Source organism: Musca domestica, unplaced genomic scaffold (genome assembly GCF_030504385.1).
Source record: "Musca domestica strain aabys unplaced genomic scaffold, Musca_domestica.polishedcontigs.V.1.1 2, whole genome shotgun sequence".
Taxonomy (NCBI): Eukaryota; Metazoa; Arthropoda; class Insecta; order Diptera; family Muscidae; genus Musca; species Musca domestica.
In genome coordinates, this window is record NW_026712249.1 from 3,703,832 (window position 1) to 3,730,795 (window position 26,964).

The following is a 26,964-nucleotide window of genomic DNA, read 5'->3' on the forward strand; positions in this document are numbered from 1 at the left end:
GCGAAAAAATTCGTCGTTCGCTCCAATTGTGTTCCTAGCATTAGGTGTATATTACATTTGTCAATCCTTTTCTAATACCTCTAAACATTCGTCGTAGATCCTATGATCAGCATAAAATTCTAAGTTGATTAAACGATGTCCGTTTGTGTGTCTGTCTGTCCATCCGTTTGTTAAAATCACGATGCAGCCCACATTATTTGACGTAGAGTTTTAAAATTTCAAACCATGTTATATCAAAACCGTGTACAAAAAGACCGTGTAAAAACAGACTTAGGTGTACTTTGTATTGTATCTAGGAGAATTGGTATTGAAAATGAGATATAACAGTCCACGTTTTGATATAGCCCCCATATAACGGTACCTTCCGAAATTAAGTATTTTGATGGTTGTTGCCACATTTTTATACAGAATTGTTTCAAATTTGATATTAAGAGTTAGTAATGGCTTCTATCTCTTGCGGCAGATCATTGGCTGTATAGGTCCACGTTTTACTATAGCCTCCATTTAACAGTACCTTTCGATATTCGGTATTTTTAAGATTTTAGCCACACTTTCCCATTGTTTTTAAAATTTTGTATTTAAGACTCGCAATAGAAAACAATTCTTGTAATATAAATTGTGTATATACGTTTCCGTTTTGGTATGGCTCCGATATGACTCTTTATTCTTATTGAAAACATAAACTGCATTCTCCGAACTCCATTCTCGGTCCAGCAGAATTTAATGTTTTTTCCTTGTTATTTATGTGTTTGCCATATTTTATGCTGAATTATCTCATTATCAGATTTAAAGTTCAAGTTCCAGCAGGGAGGAAAGGACCATTTTTCGCGATTTCCATTAAAGGTTCTTGCAGCTGCATGTAAATTTTACTAGCCCTGAGATGTAATTTGGTACTTTTTATACCCTCCACCATAGTATGTATGGTATATTAAGTTTGTCATTCCGTTTGTAACACCTCCAAATATACATATTAGGCCTCACAAAGTATATATATTCTTGATCTTCATAAATTTCTATGTCGATTTAGCGATGTCCGTCCGTCTTTCCGTTTGTCCATTGTGGAAATCACTCTAGCTTCTGAACAAAATGAAGTAGGTTGATAAAATTTTATTGAAATGTACATAATGTCTGCAGGACTTTTGGTATTGAAAATGGACCATGTAGGTCCACGTTTTGTTATAGCCCCCATATAACGGCACCTCCGGATATTCTGTATTTTGATGACTTTAGCGACATTATTCACCGGAAATGTTTCAAATTTGGTATTTGAAGTTCGTAATGGATACTACAGCCTGAGAACCTGAGTCCACGTCTTCGTTTAGCACCCGATATTCGGTATTTTGGTGATTTTAGCTACACTATTCACTAATTTTTTTAATTTTCGCATTTGAATATTGTAATGGCTTGTGACAAAAGTTCCCTATGCATGTCCACGTCGTCATATAGACCCTAATATAACGGCTACATTCGATGTTTTTTAAGATTTTAACAGAATTTTTAACGGACTTTATTTTTTGAAAACTGCCAAATTCGTTCCAAATGGTGGAGGGCATTCAAAGTTCGTCCCGGCCGAACTTACAGTACAGGGTTGAATTTTCCACATGATGACGAGATGGTTCTGAACTCAACACTTACCACACATTTCTTCAAAATGAAACAACCGATTTTAACAGTTATTAAATTTTGGCACTTTATTGCATTTGATAACCATTTTATGAATGTTGGTAACATTATCATTATTATCAAGATTAATATAATTATTTTTCTCTTGTTTTAATATTTTTAAGGTAGGTAGTAAGTACTGAACTAAATTATGTTAATTAACAAATGTTTACAATAATTAATTAATTATTAGTGGAATATTATTGATTATTAAATTGTTTTTCTTTTTCAATTCACTATAAACAACATTAATAAATGTAAATTTTAGAAAGGCGGGAGGGATGTGAGGACGTCTAGGGTTTGTGAGGATCTCTAGGTGGTCACATTTCTAATTAAGTACATTGAAAATACTTGTAGGGGTCTGGGTAATACCAAGGGGGGTTTAACGTCATTCAATTTTGTTATACATTAATTGATTTATAAGTGAGTGAGTGTGTGTGAGTGGGTGGTGTGTGTGTGAGTGCGCATGCGTGCGTGCATATAAATAAACTAATTTTTAGTAGTAGATTAAAAATATAGTCTACAGATAACATATACTTTCTGATTCTGATTCCGATGTTGCTGATGATGATGCTGTTTTTGATGATGGCTTTGGATTTTTATTTGCTGACCAGTCAAATGAAACTAAAGCCGCCGAATGGATGGATGGCTGATGGATAGGTGACTGAGTGATAATGGAATGAGTTTAGATGCGATGTTGAGGGGGACGACAATGACGACGCTGATGCTATTTCCGATAGTCCATATTGCGTACTTTAATAATTGTCGAACCAGCAGGTGGTGGTGCCCGCTTCGACCGCACATATTCTTCGTGCCTTATAATGCTGGCAGTATCCTTGTTAATCTCCACCGAGCCGCGTGAATCCAACGAGTGTTTCTGTTGCAGATGATAGTGACCCGGTGCCCGATATTTATATTCATCCTCAATGTGTGACGATCCCGACCGATAAGGCGGTGTGGCCTTTCTTTCGTCATAGTATTTGCGGTTGTTCGTATAGCCTTGGCGCTCTCCATAAGTATCAGACTCGTCTTCATTTGTGCCGATCTTCGTTAAGTCACGCTGACTTCTGCTGATCAGATTGACTATCGACGGACTCTTGAGCGGTGTTTGCTGCGCACCGTTTTCCTTTGAGCTAGAGTAGAGATGAGGATTTGACTTGTATGCATGGCTAGATTGAAGATTGTTGTGGTAGTTGTTGCTGTTGTTGCCGTTTAGCTTTTCCATGTAAATGGGACTAGGATCGTTGCTGCCATTCATTGCATGAACACTGAAACTTTTGCTGCGATTCAAGGACTTTGCATAGGTCCTGGCTGGTTTGAGGGGTCCCGTGTTCGGTCCAATCGGTTGATATGCAATGCGTTGTTCGGCCTGTTGTTGTTGCTGCTGCTGCTGACGCAATTTGCTCTGTACCTTCCCCGTCACATTGGATCGTGAGATGTTCATGGTCTGAGTCTCGTATTGGTGGATTGTTGGTTGCTGATCATTTAATTTCCGCGGCAGAGTTTGGGTACTACGATAACCGGTATTTAAATTCGGTGTTGATCCACTAAAACGAGAATTTCCCTTTTGATATCGGCCAAGGGTATGGGTGGATGTCGAATTGTTGTTGTCCCGACCATTGTAGTGAATGGTGGTGGTGCCCCCGTTACGCTGCACTTTGCCATTGTCCTGGACATTCTCCTTGCCATAGAGAGTACTTGAGTAGGGGTCCTCTCCCAAATAGTAGCGCTGCTTGGGGCTGACAAGACTCTCCTGTCGGCGATAATTGTCACGGTGGCTGTTACCCACCACCGGATGCGAGGAAGTGGAGTGCAGCATGGCACGACGATCAACACTGGCATTGCTGTAGACACTGTCGCCCGTCTTGCTTGCCTGGTATTGGATTCGTTGATGGGTGGAAAGTTCGTCCTCGGACTCTTCATGCGAAGTGGTATTGTGATGATTATTACCTCCTCCGCCGCCTATGTGCCCATCGATGACATTATATTGCTGATATGTGGTAACATTCCGCTGGTTTTGGCCTACCGATGTTGCCGGTGGTGGGGCAGGGGAATGATCCCGTGACTTGGACTTTGATTTCATGCGCAGCTTGCGCTCAACACTAGCCGATCTCAGTTTGCCCACAAGTTTACGCAAAGAGTTTCCAATAGCACTACCCACTTTGCTGGAACGATGCGATTGCACTGTGGATGTGGAGATGGTTGAAGGTGTCGTCTGGGTCTGAGTGGTCTGCATGCTGGGTCTCAGCGTCTGACTCTGATGATGTGGGTGGTGATGATGCATGCCTGCACTGGGTGGTGGTGATGGAGTATTGCGAGCAAATCTTGTTCTCTGATTTTGTTTCCTCAATAAAGTGCTGGTCTCTCGAGCCGACATCTGTTCTTGGCTGGACGAGTTCGGGTATAGCTGATGTGGATAGGATTTGGCTCGTACCTTGTGGAAGTCATCATGTGGTGGCGAAGATGAACGACTGCGTGGTGGTGGTGAATAGTCGGGTGGTGGCACATTGATTGCTATGGGTGTCTTTAGATCAATCATGACCGGCTCATGTTGCTGCCTTAGTTTCTTTTCGCCATTACGTCGCCTTTGAGGCACTACAGGTCTTTCCAAGGTGGTAATTTCCCGTTGCGGCGTGCCTTTGTCCGAACGCTGCAATGAATTGTAACGATTGTTTTCTACAAAGGTTCGTTCATAACTCTTAGCTCGTTCCTCCACATAGGAGGCCTTTCGAGGTGGTGCCGGTGAGTCGGGTTCATCCATAACCTCGGCTCGAGTGTAGCTACGTTTTTCCTTTTCCTTGACATTCAAACCATAATGAAGGTCTGTACGCGATCCACTAATGTAGCGATCATCGTCATCTGCAAACGATGCTGGGGCGGCAATTCTATCGACGTCATCTAGTCGATCGCGGGAATTTTGTCTTGATCGAGCCAGAAATTGTGAGGACAGACTTTGACGTTTTTGTTGGAGAATATCTTCGCGACTGACATAACTGTCGCTGGGGTTCGACTTGACATATGGCGCATTGTCGGAATTCAAATTATCCTTGGAGGCATAAACGGCGCTAGTTTTTCTCAACTGACTTCGTTCGATGGAGGCATGGAGATCATCACGAAAAGCTTTCGAGGCGAAATGATTGGCGGGCGTTGTGGCGGGTGCTGTGGTCTCTTTGCGATTGCTCCAATTCGATATGCCCTGATAGTATTTGGCTCCATTGGTGGTGGCAACACCGCCATTCATGGATTCTACGCTGCGTTTGGCAAATACCTTTTTGTCGCCCGACTCATAGGTTGGGTTGGTGGGTGCAGTTTGATTTTGATTCGATTTGATGGTTACATTGAAATATGTACGTTTGGTGGGTTCAATGACATCCACTTCATCCTCACGAGAGTCATTTGATGCCGTGGACTCACTGCCAAAATGTGATTCCAGCCATTTGATTGTTTCACCTTTTCGAGTCTCTTCTTCTCGGTCAAAATCCAAAGGCCTTTTGGTCAAGGCATCTTTGCGATCCATCAATATGGCACCAGCTGGAAATGGAAGAATGTTTCGAATTTTATATGTTTTAAAGAAATGATAAGTGAAATATTGTGTATTCAGTGTGTATTTCATACGTGTTTGATTCATCGAAAATGGAAGAGCACTCTTAGACCTAACAATGCATATACAAAAACAGGACATTTGGAGTCGATCAGCACAATGGGTTGGGAAGGAGATCAAAGGATCATAGTTTATTGGACAAGCAACTTGTCTGATTTGTCTATACCAAAGTCTAGTTCGAAGATGGGATAAATCGGTCTACAAATTGAAGTACCTTCTGATTTCAACATTACGGTATCATCCTGTATTCGGTAATTTTTGAAGGGACTTTCTGAAATGTCTTTTGAAATGAAGGGATTTTTAACATGTAACTCGTGAATATTGGACTTCGACACTTGACATACTTCGGATCGGCCGAACCTAACTACTCTGTTAACTTGATACGTATTCCGATGGTCTTGATAAACCGATCATATTGGCTTTAGCTTGGTCTTTCGGAGTCACTGTAATCCCTGATTTTAAAAATATCTAGGATCTCGCCCGCACTTTCCAATGAGTGTTGAGTTTTATTGTTTAGAGGATAGATAACTTTCGTATAGAAGATTTTCAATAAAGATATACTTCGAAATAATTCCATATAAAGGTATCTCCCAAGTCCATGTACCAAATCGATTTGTTTTGGGGCATGACAAAATATTACGTGTGACATACATATTGCCTTATATTTTTAATTAAATTAATTTTAAATATTCTGCAGGAGGGTTTTCCCATTGGTCCACTCCTTCTGGTAACTCCCTCACAATAGGTCGAAATATTCAAAAAAAAGGATAATCTGATTTTTTCTATGCAAATCTTAATATTTGCATCTGTGCCAGGTGAGAAAATGGACAATATCGACCGACTCCATCAAGTACCTCCCACCACAAAAATATCGAAATTTTGAATAATTATCACTTATATAAAGTGCGATGTAAAAGACAGATTGTTTTCAAATAACACACATCATATAATTTTTATTAACCAAATGTGTGGTGTAAGGATGAAATATATAGATCTACTCCTTCTGGTAACTTCTCCATAAAGGGCCAAAATGTTGAATATACATGAAGCTCAAAAACCGGGAAGTCAACATCCGATTCCATTCAGACTTGGTACATCTCAATATTTCCATTAATACATGATCTGTTATAAAGATGGGATATATCGGACAATTTCTTCTGCTACCTCTCCCACAAAGGGTCAAAGTTTTGAATAACCAAAACGATTATAAATTCCGAAATAAGCATCCGGATCTCTTCATATTTCACACATCCCATTATTTCTACTAACACAAGATCTGCTATGAAGATGGAATATATTGATCTACTTCTTCGGGAACCTCACCCACAAAGGGTAAACATTTTGAATATCAATGAAGCTCAAAAAAAAAAAAAAAACGGAAAGGATCTCAATATTTCCATTAATAGAAGATCTTTTACAAACATGTTAGGGATCGGAACATTTCTTCTGGTACCTTCCCCCACAGGTTTCAAGATTTTGAAAAACAAACCCCCAAAGAAAGCGCAATAAACATTCAAGTCTCTTCAAATTTCACACATACAAAGATTTTTGCTAACACAAGATTTCTTGTCAAAATGATATATATCTGCGATATATCCCGTCTGGTACCTGAGGGTATACATATTTGGATTTTTGATGATTACGCCATGATCTTTCAATTGTCATATTCGTTTATAATTTTCCCCCTTTTGTGATGAATCTATTTAAAAATGTCTTAAATTCCCCGCCCGCTTACTATCTCCATCTCTCTCTCTCTCATTCTCTCCCTCTCTTTCTTTTGACACTTTCTGAGCTCGAGTAAAATTAGAGCTGTTTGTCTCTCTGTTTAGAACAACCAACATTTATCTTCACGGACATTAGGATTTTCTACCCTCGAAATGAGCCTACAACTCTTTCACGGTGTTCTAGTTCCAAAATACACCCCTGGAATACCTACCCTTGGGGTGCTGCATTACAGATTTATTGTAGGGTTTACGCATTTTTCGCATACGATCTGATAAACTATCCCAATCGTCAGGACGTTCCAACATATCGTCATTATCCATTTGCATGGTTTCGGCGGCGTATTTCATTTCGGTGCCTACCACTTTTCCATCCTTGACCAGATCCACATGTTGTTCGTCACGTTGTTTGAAGAAGCGTTGATTAGTTTCCTGCCGAGGATAAAATAGATTTGAGTAAAAATGTTTTTCTTAACACATTTATAAACTTACAATAGTTTTAATACGTTCCTGACTGCCCGTTGATTTGGCTCCGTCGTCGTCGTCGGACAACTGCTTGTCGACAATTATCTCGTGCTCTGTGGTCTTTTTTTGTTCGGTTATGATTTTACCATCCTCTTGGGCCAGGGAACGTTTAACAACATCCTCTGTATCGATGGTCTTGAAGGATTTCGTCTTGTCGGCAATTACTCGGGGCCCAGCTGGGATCAATTGCTTTTGGCTGTCGGGTGAAAATAGGACTTCTTCCACGTTCTCAACACCACTGGTAACGGCTTTTATAAAGGCCTGCAAAAGAGAGTGAATTACTTCAAATTGGACTCAAAAAAAAAAAACGATTCGATTGAGATTGCGTAAGGTTTGAAACGTTAACAGAAGTTTGAAGTTTTTTTTATTTTATTTATACAACAATTCGCTCTCTCCCGTCTCCGCTCGTTGTGTCACCATTGTACCGCTCCATTGCAATTTCGGCCGCCAATGCTGTCTATAGCACTTGACTGACTGACAACTACTTTGAGCCGCTTAACAATCACTCGGTCGGTCGGTGCTCAGTCGCAAGGGCGTTATCTAGAGCACAACAACAAAAACAAGAAACCACAATGCGTTACATTTTTGTTTCTATTTTTTTTTCGAAAATTAAAGAAACATCCATCCATCCACCGAAAATATAGCTACCATCCATTCTATGGCTGACTGGCTGAAATTGCAAACTATTTATTGCACGATATTGCCAACTGCAAATGGCAACGGCTCTGGCAAGTAGGCTGTAGCTAATTTGCTTTTCATTTTAATAATCGTTCCTCCTTTGTTTTGCTGCAGCAGAAAAGTTCAATCAAAACTGAAGTAGAACAGTGAAAATGAGCCAATCTGCAAGAAGTGGTTAGCAAGAGAATACAATGTTTGCAGTTTTTTGTTGTTGTTATTTTAATCGGTTAGATTCTATTGAAACAACAGAGTATTTTGTTTTTCAGAATTTTTTTGTGGAAAATGAAGGTACAGCCACATTAAAAGGAAGTATCAGGCGGAGTATGACGAAAAGGTACATTTTCACATCGGATTTACATTTTACAACAATATCACCAAAATGTTAAAACAATATGTCCAAATGGGAGAATCCACTCACATGAAACGTGTTTTATAATAATTCAAAACGTTGACCCTATGAGGGAGAGGTACCAGGAGAAGTAATCGGATGCTGTTAATTCCGGTCCCGATACTTTTTACTTTTCATAACTTGTGGGAGTTATAATTAATTGTATAGTTAATCATCAGAAAAAGGATTTAAATATTGCCCTTTAAAATGGGAATATCGTACCAATGTATCTCATTTTTATATATTTTTTAAGTTTTATATTCCCGTTTTCAGACTTTAATCAAATTCGAAGATTGACAATATCGGTCCACTCCTTCGGGAACATCCTCAACTAAAGGTTGAAATTTTCAAACAATAATTTACATCATAAAAAGCATTTCTAATATTTTCATGAGTGCAAGATCAGATACGAGATTGATCAATATTGGAGGACTCTTTTTGGTACCTTTCCCACATAGGGTCAATATTTTGAATAGCCAGAACCCACATAAAATGAGGAATAAACCTCCAACTCTTCCCAATCTTAACAATTTCACATCTTTTCTATCAACACGAGACCTCGTGTGAAGATGGTATATATAGACCCACTCCTACTGGTACCTCCCTTACAAAGGCTCAACATTTTGAGAAACCAAAACGTACAGAAAAAGCGAAAGAAGTGCTCGATTCTCTTTATATTTCACACATTCCAGTATTTCTGTCAAGATAAGATCTGGTGTGAAGATGGTATATATCGGCCCACAGCTTGTGGTACCTTTCCCACAAAGGGACAACATTTTTAAAAATTATAACAAATATATTTAAACTTGGTATATCTAAATATTTCTCTCAACCAGAGACCTGATGTAGGTAGGGAGTAAACATTTTGAACATTAGTTGCAGAACACAGATTTGCTCGTTTTCACTCGGGAGTGAAACTGTCTCGCGAGTGGGATTGCTCGAAGATTTGTAGTTTTACACGGAGATTACTCTTCACTGTTTTGCTTTGTGTGGGAGTCACTCCGGTTTGAAAAATTATCATGGGAGCAGAATCGCTCGAAATATAACTAGAGTTAGCTCTAAGAGTGGAATCGATTGAAAAAATATCTCTTTTTTTACTAATTTGTGTGTGCGTATGTACCCAACGATCCACCAAATTTTGTACGTCCGATTCGTCTGCTCAAAGACTGAAGTTTTGTATGTCCAAATTCTCTCATTTTGTCTGAGGGATTTTTTCTCTTGTTTTAGAGTTTTCTCTCTTCTGCTTGTTTGGTAACATTTATTGTAAACAGACAACGAAAGAAAATAAATGGAGTGCGCTTCTCTCTCTCACTCTCTCTCTCTCTTTGCGTTTCTCTTGAGATTCGTTTTCGAACGGATTTTGCTCCCACTCTAAAACGACTAAAGCATTCTCGACCAAAACGTATCTGTCCACTGTTTCTGGTATAACAAAACAAAAAAAAGGATACCTAGGCTCTTTCCCGGTATACCGAACAAACATGTCAACACTTTACTTTTAAATTTATGTAAACTTTGGTTCGCGAAGCCGTTGTTGACCATATCTCAGAGCAGAAAATATCAAACTATGGCCGAAGGCCCACCACTTACTATGAACTTGGGTTCGCGAAGCCGGTGCAAGATATTCCTTATAGGAGGAAATGCAAAACCCATCCGAAGGTCGGCTACTTTAAAAACCTTTAGTTTACGATGCCGGCGTTGGACATGCCTCAGATGAATGCCAAATACAGCTGATTTTGGTAATATTTTTAAAACAGTTGTTACTAAACTTTGGAAGCCTATATTTCGGAAAGTAAGGACCTACCTCCCGAAAATGTAAAATAACAGAGTAAAAAGGGATATTTTTGCATTTGAAGCTCCATATCTCGGAAAGTGACGATTTCCCCCTACCTTTCAGCAAGATTTCAGAATTTTCCGCCAGACCTGAACTCAATTCGTTCCTTTACTTGTTATCAAGTTTCAGAAGTCACAGAAAGGACTGGAAAGTATTGCAGAAATTTAACTTAAAAATATACGTTTTGTATTGAAAATTTCAGATTTATTGCTTTTGTTTTACGGCACACTGTAGATACATTGTTGTTATGCATTCATAGAAAAAACACACATTTTTGTGATCAGTCGAATTATATAAATGACCCATATTCATATATATTTTATGTTATATGCACTTAAATGGAAATATTATATTCGAAAGCATTTAAAAAGTCACATACGTGTTTGGAAATAAATGAGAAAATAATATTATTCCTATTTTAGCATGAAATGCTAATGAGGTTATCTTTAGATTTAACAATCTTGTAGATGGAAATTGAATTAACATTGACTCATAACGTCGGACTGCACTTCCATGCCCGAGACATGATAAGCCTTTTAGACATATCAAATGTAATAACACCATTATAAAATCAAATTATTATATGTTGATTTATTTTGAAAATTTATTTCACTAATATTCGCATAACGAAATTGCAAATAGAGAAGCATAAGAGTGGAGTCTCAAAATTCGCTCAACTGTTTTGCCTTGATTTGTTGTAATCGGCATTCACGAAACAGGCCCTAAAGTATTTTTCATTGAATTTAGGTTTTTTTCGTTTTCGAACATTTTACATTCAAGTTGTGAAGGGATTGTTGTTCAGATTCGATTTTATAATGCCCCTGACCATTATTAACTACTTTGATGGCTCTTAAATACCAAATTATTTTCTGTCGTACTTAAAAAAAAAACCGGCAGCAACAACAACTACAACATGAATTGCATTGATTGGTGGCACATTTAACCTTCGTGGATAGAAATCGAAAACACTTGACTTGCTTTAAAAAAAATCAAAAAATAAAAACATTAGCAGAAGGGGGAAAAGCCAGCATAAATATTATTTTAAGTCTTTTTTCTATTACCAACTAGACTGGCCAAAATAAATACTTATAACTGGACAAATGAAATAAATAACAACAGTAACAGCAACAACTACAACACATTTTTGGTGATTGCTGGGTCATAAGACCTGCCTTTTTGTTTTGTTTCTGTTTTTTTGATAGTTGGCGTTTTATTTGGTGTCAAAGAAAGTAAAACTCCATAAACGAAACGAAATGACAACAAAAACGCTCCATCATCTCAAAAGATTACGTGGTTTGTCCACTTGTTGGCTGGTTGGCAGGCCGGCTATGGCCTCCTCTAATTGCTGCCGCTGACAGCAAAAGCTGCTGCTGCCGTCTTTTCTTTTGGCAGAAAATTTGAACTGCTATCAACACCGTCGTCATCACCACCATCGCCATCTGCGTCACCGCCACCGAAAAAATTTTAGGCATTCCGATTATTCATCTAAGCGGATAAACGAATCAGATAAGTCATCGCCAGTCACACCACCGTCTGCCTGTCCCCGTCGTAGCTCACCGTTGGTAGTGGTGAAAATGACGACGAACCATTAAAAATAAATTAATGCATTTGTTTTTGTAGCCGCCTATTTGTTGTTGTTAGTAGCATTATTGTTTTTTTTTTCTTTCATTTAGTTTTTCTTGGTTTTCCATATTAAAATGACATTTTTCACTTAGATTTGAAAAGCAACAACAACAAGAAAGAAAAACACAATTAGGTGGTAGGAAAAAACAGTGTGAAATTTTGTCAGCCTAACAATTATTTTCTCCTTTAATTTTTAACAATTTTCTTTAAATTACCGTTATAAGAATTTATTTTTTTAATGGATGAAAGAAGATATTTTTTAAATACTGTTTTAAGTAGCTCACGCCCGATTCGTAATTTGTTTCAATATCAAACATGACCATTTTGGTCTGTACTTTAACCATGAATCGTCTTACAAACGAACAACGCTCAAAAAGCGTTCCCTTTTAAGAAACTCATTTTTGACTTAATGGGGACGGAAGTAAGCAGAATTGTCGATTTTGGATTGATGCATCTTCAAAAGGTCACCGTTTGGTGATATTTGGTACCATTTGGTATTATGTGAATACCTTGACATTTGCTTGTAAAAATTAAGTGCGAGAATAGGAGATAGTTTGATACATTTTGATTTTGGGTGAACGAATGAAGATAGAATTTTCTATGTTGGTTTAGAGACACTGCTCGTGGATAGGGTTAAAGAAGCTCCCATATAACGGTACTTCCCAATATTTGATATTTTGATGATACTAGCGATATTATTTACCGGAATTATTTCAAATTTTGTATTGATCTTAGTGGGTACTACAACCTATGACAAAAATTACTTATGCTGGCATCATCTTCGTATAGCCGGTATATAAAGGGAACCCTCACCCTACCCCGGTTATTCGGTATTTTTATGAGTTTAGAGACATTTGAGACCGAAATTGTTTCAAATTTGGTATTTAAAGCTCGTAATGGGTACTACAGCCTGGACAAACAATTACATATGCAGGCCTATGTCTTCGTATAGGCCCCATATGTTGGTACCTACCAAGATTCGGAATTTTCATGATTTAAGCGACATTATTTACCGGAATTCTTACAAATTTTGTATTTGTAGTTCTTAATGGATAACCTATGACAGAAAATTGCCTCGAAAAGGCCTTCATATAGCCCACATATAACGGTATCTCCCTTTATTCGGTATTTTGATTAAATTTCGTATTTGAAGTTCGGAATCGGTACTACAGCTAATGTCAATAAATTACTCATGCAGGTCCTCGTCTTCGTATATCCCTCATATAACGGTTTTCATTTAGCCGGGATTTTTCGACGATTTTTTTTTTTAATTTTTCAAGTTTCTTCCAAATGTTGGAGGGTATTAAAAGTTCGACCCGACCGAACATAAGTGCTTCTTTACATGTTATGCTTTGGAATTGATATTTGAAGGTGGACGATTTTTCGAATTTTCAGCTCAATCCCTTTCTAAATGCCAAATTTAATAGGCGAATCAAAGGGCTCTTGGAAATTCGAAAAGTATGTGTAGTATCATTGCTAGTAGGTAGAGTTGAAATGAGGAGGTGGTTTTTGAAAATTCCTACTAAAGGTACAAGAAAAATAATAAATGGCTCTAACGTTCAAACAAGTTGTACGGAACTAATTTTCAGGAAGCACAACAAAACACTCTTTTCTTTACTATAAAAAAAATCGTACACGAAAAATATTTTCGTATTTAAAGGACACAAGAAGTAAAAAATTACTAAATCTTTTACTATTGGAAGAGCTGAAACTCTGTGGCGTTGGAAAACATAATAGTGTACAAAAAGGGTTTTGTACACCTTTTTATGTTTTGAAACAGTAATATTAGCTGTTGTAACTTTTTCCGACGTTTTATTAGCGGCGACTAGCGTTTTGTCTCGTTTTGTCACATTTCGTACCCTTATTGTACCAAAAACCCAAACTTCTTCTCCATATAAAGGGTAGTAGCTACTTCTGGTGGCTCAATACGAATGGTGTAATTCTATCATTAGCATACGCTCTGGAGGGATTACCACAGTATAAAGAAATATTTTGGGCGTCGGTACCATGGCACAATAAACAAGTAAAAAACATTAAGTTCGGCCGGGCCAAACTTTTAATACCCTCCATCTTAGGGTAATGGACATATTCGTGGAAAAATTTGGCAAAAATCATCAAAATGCCGAATATCGGGAGGTACCGCTATATAGGGCTATACAAAAACGTGGACCTATACATACATTGTTTCGCCAACGGAGCTAGAACCTATTATGACCAACTAATTCCAATTTTTAGAAAAATCCGTGAAAAAATGTGACAAAAACCATCAAAATACCGAATATCGGAAGGTACCATTATATGGGGACTATACCAAAACGTGGACGAATATATCTCATTTTCAATACCAACCATTCTAGATACAATACAAAATAATTCTGCTCAATTTTGACGCTCTACGTCAAATAATGTGGGCTGTATCGTGATATATATATATATATATATATATATATATATATATATATATATATATATATATATATATATATATATATATATATATATACTTTATGGGGTCTACGACGAATATTTAGGGATGTTACAAACGGAATGACAAGGTGGAGGGTATAAAAACGCAAAAATGATCTAGAGAGGAAGGTTCAACGATACAAGAGAGAGACTACCTGGGGGTGCTTAGACAAACTGGGGTAGTTTTGGCGCAATTGCGTTCAGGATGGTGCGGTCTCAATTCGTATTAGGTACCAATTGACGAAAATTGGTCTGCCCGGCCCGCACAATACGCTGCACCTTTTCAATATGCCTGGCCAAACCTACCTCACTCCTGAAGACCTCTGGTTACAGCCCATTAAAGTTTTTGAACCTAAATATCTGGTTCTATATTTACCAGAATCCAAACTTAACATGTGTTATTGCCACAACAACAATAAAAACGCAAGGTAAAACTACCACCTGGTTACAATTTTTTTCTGATTATGTCCGACTTCTGCCAAATTTGTGTTTGTGTTTATTGTTTTGAAACGTAAATCGCAGGCCTCGCACTGGGAATATTAATTAGTTTTACCATGGTATTGAAATATTGAACAGTTTTGACCATGTTTTTGAACTCATTTCCAAAAAAGAGGAAAAATATTGGTACCATTATCCTAAATATTTACTTTACGAAAAGTTGCTTGGTTTTCAAAGCTTTATTCAGAATTTCCCAAATGGTCCAGATACAATGATATACACGATCATACCTTAAGTACTTTTTTTTAGAAACCCTCTTTATACATAGTTTGATATGTCGCACTAAGGTCCACTTACAACAATTTAGTGTTATAACTTTTACCTGTAGCTTAATGCCAATGGTACCATTTCGTACGAATTTTCAAATAGTGTTCAAAATACTATTTTGTTTATCATTGAAGAAGACAAATCCCAAATTTACAGCTCCAGATCTTCTCATCGAAATTAAATTAAGCTTTAAGAGGAAAAGAAAAAAATAAAACTGATGGATGTAATATTCACCAGAAAAAAAGAAGGTGAAAACTCTACTGGCCAATAGAAATGTCTAAATTGTTTTTCTCTTTTCCCCCCCTCCTTTGCAGTTTCCACATTTTCTATGGCTTAAGTGAAAATATCCATATAATCGGCAAAATTTATGTTTCGGGTTAATGAACGCGTTACTTTTATTCCCAAGAGACTCTAAGACTCGTTTGCCTTGGATCACAAGCTTAGCTGTGGCCGATAGCGGCTGCCCCTTACAGTGGCCAACGTTGGTGTGTCTCTGTCTGTCGGTCTGCCTGCCTGCCTGTCTCTGCGCATAGCAGCCGTGTGGCGTTTGCTGCCATTCGGTCGGTGGAACATTCGCTTGGATTTATTTTAATAAATCTTGTCCATAAAAAGACAAACATTCGGCATGCAAAGCACAGACAAAGGTTGTTTCGATAGTTTTTCGTTCAGATCGATGTAGTGGCGGCCATGTGGATGGAGTGGGGGTTGGCTGAGTGAGTGTGTGTGTGTATGCACATTTGTGGTGTTGTAGATCATCGATCATACAAACATTTGGCCAGGTTAAGAATTCTTGCACACACATAGCATATGTTTGTATTACAGTAGTATCCGAGTACCACGTAAGTATGTACGAGTCTGAATCGCAAAAAACCCTCAGCAGAGCAGCAGCAGCAAATTAATGACAGGATTCTCCGCACAGAGGCATTAACTTGGCGTTAACAGCAGCCTTTTTTCAATTTCTTCAGTTTGTTTATTTTTACTTTAACTTCTCTGCTTCTGCTTCTTCCTTTTTTCAGTTTCTTTTACATAAAGGTTTTGTGTTTAAACAGGTTTTGTGTTTATTAAAAACGCCCGTCTTCAGCACAGACTAAAAACACTGACTAAACGTCACCCAATCGATGGCCAGGGCATCTTAACAATCTTTGCTTTACCTTTCTTGGATGAAAGAAACCAGACTCCCTTTTTCCTTTGCTTTAATTATTTAAACCTGACTGAAACATACCACAAACTGTAGCATTCTCAAAGCTATTGGAACGGCTTCCATCCAATGAATCACCAGAAAATACATTTTTTCGGGTTTGCCAATGTTTGACCTTCAAATAAGATCCGCACATATTTCTTTCTTTATATGGCTTAAATTTCAATTCAATTCCAGCTGATTGTTTTGGCTTAGTTAGTGCGTTCATGCAATGTGCTGCAGTGTGGGGAGAATAGCAAAACGAGCTAAGTCCGATTAGCGTTCATTATGAATTTGTCATTTGGTGTGATTGAGAAATATTTCATTGGTTATTGGGGGATTTCCCAAACATAAATTTAAATGGAATTTTATTTGTATGAGAAAGCTTTGTTTTATGTGCGAGTCGATCGGACAAAGCTTGCTCGTCACTTAGACCAGCTGTAATCTTCTTTTGTTGTCAAATTACATTGTTTTAATGAAATAATTAATAGATATTTTTTGTTATGATGAAAATTTTCGTAATTAATTTATAAATTGAAAATTTGGGAAATGTGATTTCTTCTTTTTTTGATAGACTCCTCGCAAGTAAAATACGACAGCCTTAATAGTCTGAATTCACATCTTGTGTGAAGTTATTAAATTAACTTTTGTGATAATTGCATGAATGTAGTAACGAATCTCCATTTTCCCCGCCATATTCTATGAATATAGCCTCCCTGTGAATATTTTCCTTTTTCAAACTTAATGAAAGAGGCTTAGTTACATCCTATTTGTAAGGTAGATACATGGGATCAAGCTGTTATGAAATTAACAGGTGATAGCAGTACTTCCTCGCTGATACAGCTAACACGGAAGAAGAAAAAGTCGGGGACTTATTTATATGCCCCCATATATAATGATTCATCCTGAGATGAAGAATTTTAGACGAATATAATTAGCCCCAGTTTTATTTCAGAATTTTATAACAAACCAAAATTTGTCATATCTTCAGCTTTTTACCATAGGCTTTAGACCAGTGTCGACCACAATGAGACCCGACTTAAACGCATATGTATGAGAAATAAGAATGTATGAGTCATTCAACACACAAACACCTAAGTATTTGTTCACTGTGTTGTGGTTGGCGTATACATTCGGGTATATACGCATGCGTATGCGAAAACTTCATCACATACGTGAACGCTGTTTTAGACCCCATGTGGATTTATTGGCTATATCGGTTTATTGGTATTCTATATACCCTATAATTCGTCTTTCTACCTACTTTCGTGGGTGGGAGGATTATAAACCCCGGAAGGCGTATATAAATTGACAAAAACTGAATTGAGTTCGTTCTACACCATCTGGTAACTCCATCAAAATGTACATTATATCTTCTAAAACTTTTCAAAGCATAGTGATATATGATATCAATACGCTCATATGTTATGCTCTATAATGTTCTGAAAGCAGTGCGACTGCTGAGAGAACTGGTAAGGCTAGAGTTCTAAAATTTCAATGTTGCTCTGTATAGGTAAAATTAGGAGGTTTATTATGCCCTCAGCTATATGATAGGTCAAAACGTGCCTAGTGGAAATATCGGGTTTAGACCTTTTCAAGACATTTGGATTCGATCTAGCGATGTCCATCCCTACATTTGTTTTTTGTTTGATGCGTACGAAACACTTGAAGAAATTATCCGATTTGGTGCAAACTTGGTACATCGTAATATTATTACCAAACTTAGATTGAGTTCAGATATGGACAATATCGGTCCACTCCTTTTGGTACCTCCCCCACAAATGGTCGAAATTTTTAAAGAAAATACTTTGCTGCACAGAGATAAAGACAGGATAATACGATTTTGCTCCAACTTTGCAAATCCTAATATTTGCATCAGTGCTAGGTCAGGTGCGAACATGAACAATGTCGTTCAACTCCATCAAGTACCTCCCCCACAAATGGTAAACATTTTGAAAAAATTTAACTCTTATAAAATGTGATGTAAGAATCCGAATGTCTTCAAATAACACACATATTTTTATTAACCCAAGATCTGGTGTGAAGATGGAATATATCGGTACATTCTTTCTTTCCTCCACAAAGGGTCGAAATTTTGGATATTCAGGAAGCTCATAAAACACGAAATTAACATTCGATTCCATGCAGACTTGGCACATCTCAATATTTCCATAAACACAAGATCTGTTATAAAGATGGTAGAGATCGGACCATTCCTTCTAGTACTTCCCCCACAAAGCGTCCAAGTTTTTAATAACCGAAACGATAATAAAATCCAAATTAAGTATTATTACAACCTTCATAAAATTTTTATTAACCCAAGATTTGGTGAGAAATTGGAATAAATCGGTTTACTCCTTCGGGTACCTCCCACACAAAGGGTCAAAATTTTGAAATCAATGAAGCTCATAAAACGTGAAATTAACATCTGATTCCATTCAGACTTGGTACATCTCAATATTTCCATAAACACATGATCCGTTACAAAGATGGTTGAGATCAGACCATATCTTCTGCTACCTCCCCCACATAGGGTGCATTTTGAAAACTCGCTCAAAGAAAGCGAAATAAGTATAGAACTCTCCTCAAATTTCACGCATCCAAATATTTTTGCTAACACAAGATCTGTTGTGAAGATGATATATGTCGGCGAACCCCTTCTGGTACCTCACACACAATGGGGCACAATTTTTACAACATTTATTTGTCATAACTTGCGAAACAAGCCAGCGATTCTTTACAACTTGCTATGTTTTAATATTTCTTTCAACCAGAAACCTGAGTTGAATATGGAATTTATGATTTTGCATAAAATTGGACATAAATGTCTGATTTTCTTGTGATTTTGCCCATATCAATATTTTAATCTGTATTAGATGAAGTATGAAAATGGTATACTTCTGTCGACTATATCTGGTAACTCACGCACATTTTAAATTTTCTAAAATTTATCACATCTCTCATATAAAGTTAAGGAAGTGAAGGCAGGAGACTATATTGACTAGTCCAAACCTGGCACGTCGCCCTTATTATATCATATTTATTTAGACCCGTTACGAAATATACAACATTGGCCCATTCCTTTGGAACCTACTCCGTAGAGGGTCAATAGTTTAAATAATCATTACTGAAGTCCAAATATATTTAAATAATGGGGTATAAATATTTCTGCAAAACCGACTGAACTTTTTAACTTATTACACTGGTCTTTAACCTTGATGTATGTATCTTCAAAACTCAACTCTCAGCTCTACACCAAGACTGTTTTTCCTGTCAATTTTCGAAGCCCTAGCTCTCATATATTGTGAATATCAGTGTAGTGCTTTTTAGTACTTTTCGTGCCCTTTCAAGTATGAATTTCTAAACATCTCGAGGAGTGACCTTTAAACTGAATTTCAAAATTCTAGCTCTTATTCAACCAAAATCTGGATTTTAATTCAATTCGTTGTTGCATGAATTTTAAAATGACTTCGTCCTTGTGTGCCTTTCGGTATTTATCGTACCTTGAAGTGCGAATTTAAAGAAAATCAATCTTCTACAAAATATCAAAGCTGTAGGTGATCCCGGTCAATTGTAGCAGTTTTACACCATTTCGTGTGTTTTTGCCACCTTTCCAAAAATCCCACTAACAGTAAACCTAATACCAAAAGCAACGTTCTAGCTTCTGCCATTTGGCCGCGAATAATTAAATTTACTCTGTTATAAATCCTCCTTTTATTTGCTCGTCGTCCCAAGGGCTTACAACAACGAGTCTCCAAACATCGCAAATTTTTATTAGTTACACCATTTTGCATTTTGCCACTGTGCAATTGAGTGATTACAACAAAATACACGTTTGCTTTTCCTTGTTCTGTTTTTCTTTTTTGCCGTTTTCAACATTCTATTTCAAATTCAATGGAGTGTGAACACCTTGGATAGAGCGAGCGAGCGAGCCTACCAATGTGTGATTAAATCACTGGATATGTGTTTTGCTGCTGTTTTTAATAATCCACTTCTTTGTTATGTCAATTGACAACTTCTGCACTGACAACAAAAACAACAACAACACAGCACAACATTGCTGTTGTTATTGTTTTAATCCAATTTTATTTTCGGATTAAGTTGTTTTGTTGCCATACAAATAATTTGTTTTTTTGTTCTTTTATTTTTTAATTCAAGACGGTAAGTGGGCGGTAGGTGGTTTCGGTGCTGGCAACAGTCGCCAGCGATTGTTGTGGCTGGCCTACGAAAACAGGCGATTAAATGTCGGTTTAGTTGTATGCCTCTAAGGTTTGTTTCTTAAGTCTTTTGTTTTAGCATTTGGCAGAGCTGGTGGCGGTGGCTATTCTTCTCCTTTCTCCGGCAGTTGTGGCGCTGCCCATGTTGCCATGGTCTGAAATATCAGCTACTTGCTACTCTTTGTTAAATATTCTTCTTCTTTCATTTCATTGGCATGTTCGACTGTGCCTCTCAAACAACAAGACACACTCACACACAAACACGTTGAAGCTCGCAGCATACATTTAAAGTACACCAGCATAACGCTGTGATCTAAGAAGGAGAAGAACAAGAAGAAACAACAACTTCAACAACATCTCCACAAAGGTCAACGTTATGAAACGGGAGATGACTTGACTAGAATGTAATTTAATTGAAGTTTCTTCTTCTGTTTCGTTTGTTTGTTTTTTTTTTTGTTTTTTCACCATCTCCCAATCTTCGGCAGCTTACTTTGTGGAGTAATGATTTGGATGATTCCTTTGAAATTGGATTAAAAAACACAAACGAGCGAACCGACACGATTTTGTAACGAAATTTTTAATTCGATTTATTGTTATCGTATTTTTTGAATATTTTATGCTGCTCTTGCTTCTGTTTTTCTTTCTTCTTTCTTTTTGTTTTTTTTTTTTTGTGATTTTTTTTATTTTAATTAAAACAAACACTGTATCGAACGCATAGAGCCAGCCGTCTATGATCAACTGGACACAATAATCAAAATTTATTGCTGCTAATCCCCTCAAAAGCTGTCGGAGATAACTGAGAATACGCGCACCGAACCCGTTGTCTGTTGTCGGTTTTTTTTTTTTTTTTTGGTAGCGAAACTATTTCTCCACAACGACACGTACGTCTTAATGGCTTGTACTCCACTCACAGACTGAGCGTGGAGACGATGGAAAAATATGTTGCCGCCGCCTCGCTTGAATTCTGTATCTGGAACTGCTGCGGCGACTGCAGCGTCGTTACTTCAGCTTCAGCTGGTTGTGGTTTCTTGTTTTGCCGGAGTAGATTTTTGCTTACCGCAGAATCGGAATTCGAATCTATGCAGCCAGTTTGGCAGTAGTGAACAACATTTAATATCTCAACTTGTTAGAGAGGGGGTGGAGGGCGGGGTAGGTTTTCTTGTGATCTCCATTAAAAAAAGATAATTGCATTGGGAGAATGAAAGAAAAGAGGGAATAGAGACGGAAGCTAGCAAAGGGAGAACAAAAACAGAGCTTTAAAGACTGCACTTAATTTATTGTGATGCTATACAACAGAGCAGTCTTTTGTTCATCTCAGATTACCCAACAATTAAGAATCCTAGTGAAATGGTAACAACAACAACTTTGGAAAAACTTACCTCATCGGAAAAGTCACCACGATGCTGCACATCCTCAACTTCGATGTAGTTCTTTGTTTCTTCGTGCGACACAACACGTTTGTCATTGATCTCTCTAACCAGACCATCAGCCGGTCGGGGTACTAGACTTTTAACCAGTGTCCCCCCGCTGCCTGCCAATTCAGCCAGTTCTCCATTTGGTCCATTACCAGGTGGTAGAGCACCTTTGCTTTTGCCATCCACCCCACCGTTGTTAAGGCTATTAACAGGCAGGCCCAAATCATGTTTCTGCAAAAAAGTAATTGTAGTTGTTGTTATTGTTTTATAAATATTATGTAAAATATTTTCTTGTGCTTATTGGCAAGGAATGGCAAATAGAAGACAATTGTTTATCGGAGATTTTAAAAGGAAAGAGTATAAATATTTTTTCTTAAGATTTTTTTAATATTTTTTTTTTCTCCTACCTTAGCAATGATGCAAATATTAAATATTATTGGAACGCGTTCAGTAAGCTTACATATCTAATGGTACTTAATTAGGTATTACCTGAACTGATGTTGGTTAAATTCGAAATTTGGGATCACTGCTACTGTGTGGGGTTAAGATTTCGAGGTGGTTTTCGAAATACGTACTAAGAAGTACTAAAGGGTATCAAATTTGGTATTAGGGTAAGGGATTGAATTGTAAGGCTAACATTTGGCATTAGGATCACCTCTACGTAACGTACGTAAAAAGTACAAAAAGTACTAAATAGTATGAACTTAGGTATTTAGGAGAATGAATATAGCCGGAAATCTGAAATGGGGCCTGAGGATATTTTACGTTGTGTAGGGTAAACAAAATAAAGGGTTTTTCGAACTTGTCACAATACAAGTGCACGAAAAGTACAAAATAGTACGGCACTCGATTTATTTTTTTTTTTTTGGTTTGTTATTGGTTTACGTGGATAAACAACGATGGACGCTTTGGAAGCCAATATTCAACGTGTACTTGCTGAAATACGCCCTGAAGTGCTTGAAAAGGTGGTCGAAAATTGGACATTTGGATATTGGACCATTGCCCCAAATTATATTTCGATGTTAAATGACAAGAAACTATCTACCAAATATTTTTTTTGGCCATTTCATATTTGGCATGCGTTTTATTTAAATTTCAAATCATCCAGCTCTCAGATAAATACTCTTTATATTTGATACAATTTTATATTTGGTAAAGAGATAGTGCTTGAAATCTGAAATTTGGTATTGTGTTAATGTTCATGTAGCCTGGTTATGTGGAGGTCGTTACGGAAATGTGTACTATAATTGTACGAAAAGTACTGAATGGTACTATATTTGGCATTGGGTGAATGGGAGAGTTATAATTTGATATTTAGATTGCTGATGGTATTTCTGTTTTGAGATTTAGCGTCGGTTTGGAAATGGGTCCTATATTTGTACTACTTTTCGTACAAATATAGGACCCATTTCCAAACATACATTTGGTATCAGATGGAGGGATAGGGCTGGAATCCTCAAATTTGTCTCTCTCTGTTGGTATCTGGAGATATGGAGGTGGTTTTGGAAACATGTACTAAAATTGTTCGAAAAGTACTAAGTGGTACTAAATTGAGTATTGGGGTGAAGGGACAGAGCTGGAATCCACAAATCCTATATTGTGGTCTCTGGTGGTGAGATCCGATGTAGGATTTGCAAATGCCTGCTATAATAGTTCTAAAAGTAAATGGTACTAGTTTCAGTTCACTGTTGGTGCCTAAGATGGAGATATGTAAATTGTTTTGAATATGCGTAGAAGGGATAGAATTGACATTTTGAAATTTGATGTTGAGGTCTCTGGTGTTGAGATTTGGAGGTGGGGCGTATTATAATTTTTTAAGTACTAAATGGTTCTAATTTTAAATCACTGTTGGTGTCAAGGATGGAGAGATGTAGATTGTTTTTGATATGCCCACTAAATTTGATATTGGGTAAAGGAAAAGAGCTGATATTCTGAAGTTTAGAATTGAGGTCACGGTTGGTTTTTAGGGTTTACACATGGAGACGTTGAAATAGTTTTAGACAGAAAAATTGTATGAGGGTGGTAAACTCAAAAATGAAAGATTTTAAAGACTTTTTGGTGTAAAAGCTTCCTTTTATTCTTTCTGACAAAGAAAAAACTTGAATAATATGAAAAATCTTGAAAGCCTGAAAATTTAGTAGAATGTAGGAAGTTTTTTTTTTAATTTTGTCAAACTGAACAAATCGTGGATTTTGGATACTAAAACGCCTAACACGAAATGTTGGAACTAATCTAAAATTTTAAGGTGGAATTTTCGATGAAGTAGCGGGTACTTCTAGTAATCATATAAAAAAGGCCAACAGTGATCATGAGAAAAATGCGGTAAGGTGCCAGAATTGTTCCCATGTTAACTGTTGCCCTAAGCTTTATATGAATACTAAAAGTACCCCTGCTTCATTGGGGGAAATTCCAACTTAAAATTTTAGATTGGTTCCAACATTACGTTTTAGGCGTATTTAAATTTAGAATAAAAATTTAGTATAAAAAATTATTCTAGCAAAATTTGAAATCAGTTTCTGGTCTTGTTCAAACTTCGCATATCCCGAATCGAATAACAGTTGTGATTTTTGAAAATGTTTGCGAAGAAAATATCAGAAGAATCGGATCGCATCGACTCCATATAATCCAAATTAATCATCAGGGAAACGCAAAATATATTTTGCTTTTAGGAGTTTAAGCAGAGTAGACATGATAAAATATTTATTTGTTTTAATTTAATTTCCAACTTTAATCTGTGTTTGATAATTATAGGAAAATCTTATGAATTTGAGACAAAAATTGGTATATTTTACTAAAGTGTAGAAAGATATGAATAAAGCTTCGCCAGCAATACCATCGGGTCCTTTCGTGTTTTTTTTTTTTTTTTTTTTGGAAAAATCTTCCCGGAAATAAGTTAATTTAATTTGCATTATTTTAAAAATTAATGTTTTTTTTTTTAATTCTTTCATTTTTAATCATAATAAATAAAAATATCATTCCCAATTAATTTCCGCATCACTATAACTAAAATTAGCCATTTAAAAGTGTGTGTATAAAAATAAACATTTTTCTTACCTCTGTCGTTTCAGTTTCTTGCTTATCCGTATCCTCGGTGGTATTTGTCGATACAATGGGACCAGAATCCTCAATAACTTTGCCATCTTCAAAACGTATCGAACGCTTGACATGGGTTTCGATTTGACGTGTTGTGGTAAGTTCGGTTTTTCGTTTTGTTATCCATTCTTCTGCAATTGTTTGGCCAGAAACAACACGATGTTTGTGTGTGTTTGTGAGAGAGCGAGAGAGGAAGAGAGAAATAAAAGAGGGGAAAATTAGTTAGTACAACAACTATTTTTTTGGGTGTAACGTCTGATTTACAATGATTTTACACAACTGCCTAAAAGTATGCTAAACATAATTCATTACAATGGTCACAAACTGAATTGAATGTGAAGGGCATATGTTTATTTTGGTTGTTTTAAATTGCTATTAAAAGTTAGCATTGCACAAATTTGAATTGTTTGTGCAAGATATGTGTGTTGTTAGTATTATTGTTGTTGTATTTTTGTGATTAAATATATCTGTTGCCCTATATCAGTTTGCCTTTGTTATCTATACCATCTACTTTGTTTAAAAAAATATTTTTGCATTTTTTGCTTGATTTTAAAACTTCAATACGGGTTTGTTTACTGACTTAACTTTAAATTATGACGGCGATACGTTTTGCATCGATGATTTTATTTTAAGTTTCATAACACCACTCTCCTCTACCGTTTTATTTTAGGTTTTTTATTTTTTGTTGGTAATAGAGCAGTGTTGACTGGTGGCTGATTGCTGTCAGCCTTTGTCTGTCCAGTGTTTGAATTTTGGTTTGAAGAACTGTGTGAAAGAAAGAATTCACCTTAATTGTGAGCTAATTAATGATGATTCAATATCTCAGGTTGGCTGAGTTTGCCTTCACTTCGAGGCAGCAACAAATGTTTCTTGTTTTTCCGGTCCTAACGGTTCGCATTGTTATCAATACTAATGAAGTATGTGGCAAACTTCTAAACGATGACGACGACGACGACGTAAACGTATCTCGTCAGAGTTTAACGGCAATGCACATTTTAATGGAATACACTTAAGTGTGTTTAAAACTTGGATACCTACGTATATGATTGTGCATAAATACATCCATCCATACAAAAAAAAAAAAAAAAAAAAAAAAAAAAAAAACGCAAATTTAGTTGTTGCTGTTGTATGTACTTCGAAACACAAAGTAATCTAACACATTTTGCACTTGCAACATCAAATATGTCACAGTGGTTCGAGAAGGAAAAAATGTGTTTAAAAATTCTATAGTTTTGTAGAATTAAATTCGGAATGTAAAGGCTAATTTTTTAGAGTCTATTTTTATAATCAACAGCATAATTTTCCTTTGTCAATTGTCAATTTGAAAAATTCGTCAATGACGCCATAAGGTGTATATTCAAGATATGCTTAATATTCTCTATCAATTTATCTATTTTTGTCCGTCAGTCTGATGTTACACATGTAGGTCTATCAAAATCAATATTGAGGTCATATTAATTTATTTAGAAATTTGGATAAAAGTTTGCACTAATCTTTAGATAATTGGTTTTACCAAATGGCCTTATCGGCACCTGTTTAAATATAGTCCCCCTATAGCTGTACCTTCTGATTATGGGTGTTTTGAATGTTGCAGTCATAATTTTGGATCAAAATAGCAAGTGCTCGCTAATTCGTTAACCTTAAAATTTTAAATTCGTTCCAACATTTCGTGTTAGCTCTTAGTACTAAATATGTACAATTGTATTAATTTGTATACATCGTACTAAATTTTAGGATTTTCAAGATTTGATAAGTTATTCAAGTATTTTCTATTTCGGAAAGAATAAAAGAATAATGTCAAA

General features: G+C 36.6%; 1 protein-coding gene across 1 annotated transcript in view; it reads right to left on the minus strand.

The window, feature by feature from the left end:
- Positions 1-1,664: 1,664 nt before the first annotated feature.
- The window catches only part of LOC101893891 (uncharacterized), a 33,156-nt gene continuing 7,856 nt past the window's right edge, over positions 1,665-26,964 (minus strand). The window contains exons 2-6 of the mRNA XM_020039546.2: positions 25,124-25,293; positions 22,034-22,300; positions 7,477-7,770; positions 7,200-7,416; positions 1,665-5,193 (exon numbers count right to left, since the gene is read on the minus strand). Coding sequence (XP_019895105.2) covers positions 2,390-5,193; positions 7,200-7,416; positions 7,477-7,770; positions 22,034-22,300; positions 25,124-25,293 — 3,752 coding nt within the window. The 3' untranslated portion in view covers positions 1,665-2,389. The remainder of the gene's footprint in view (positions 5,194-7,199; positions 7,417-7,476; positions 7,771-22,033; positions 22,301-25,123; positions 25,294-26,964) is intronic.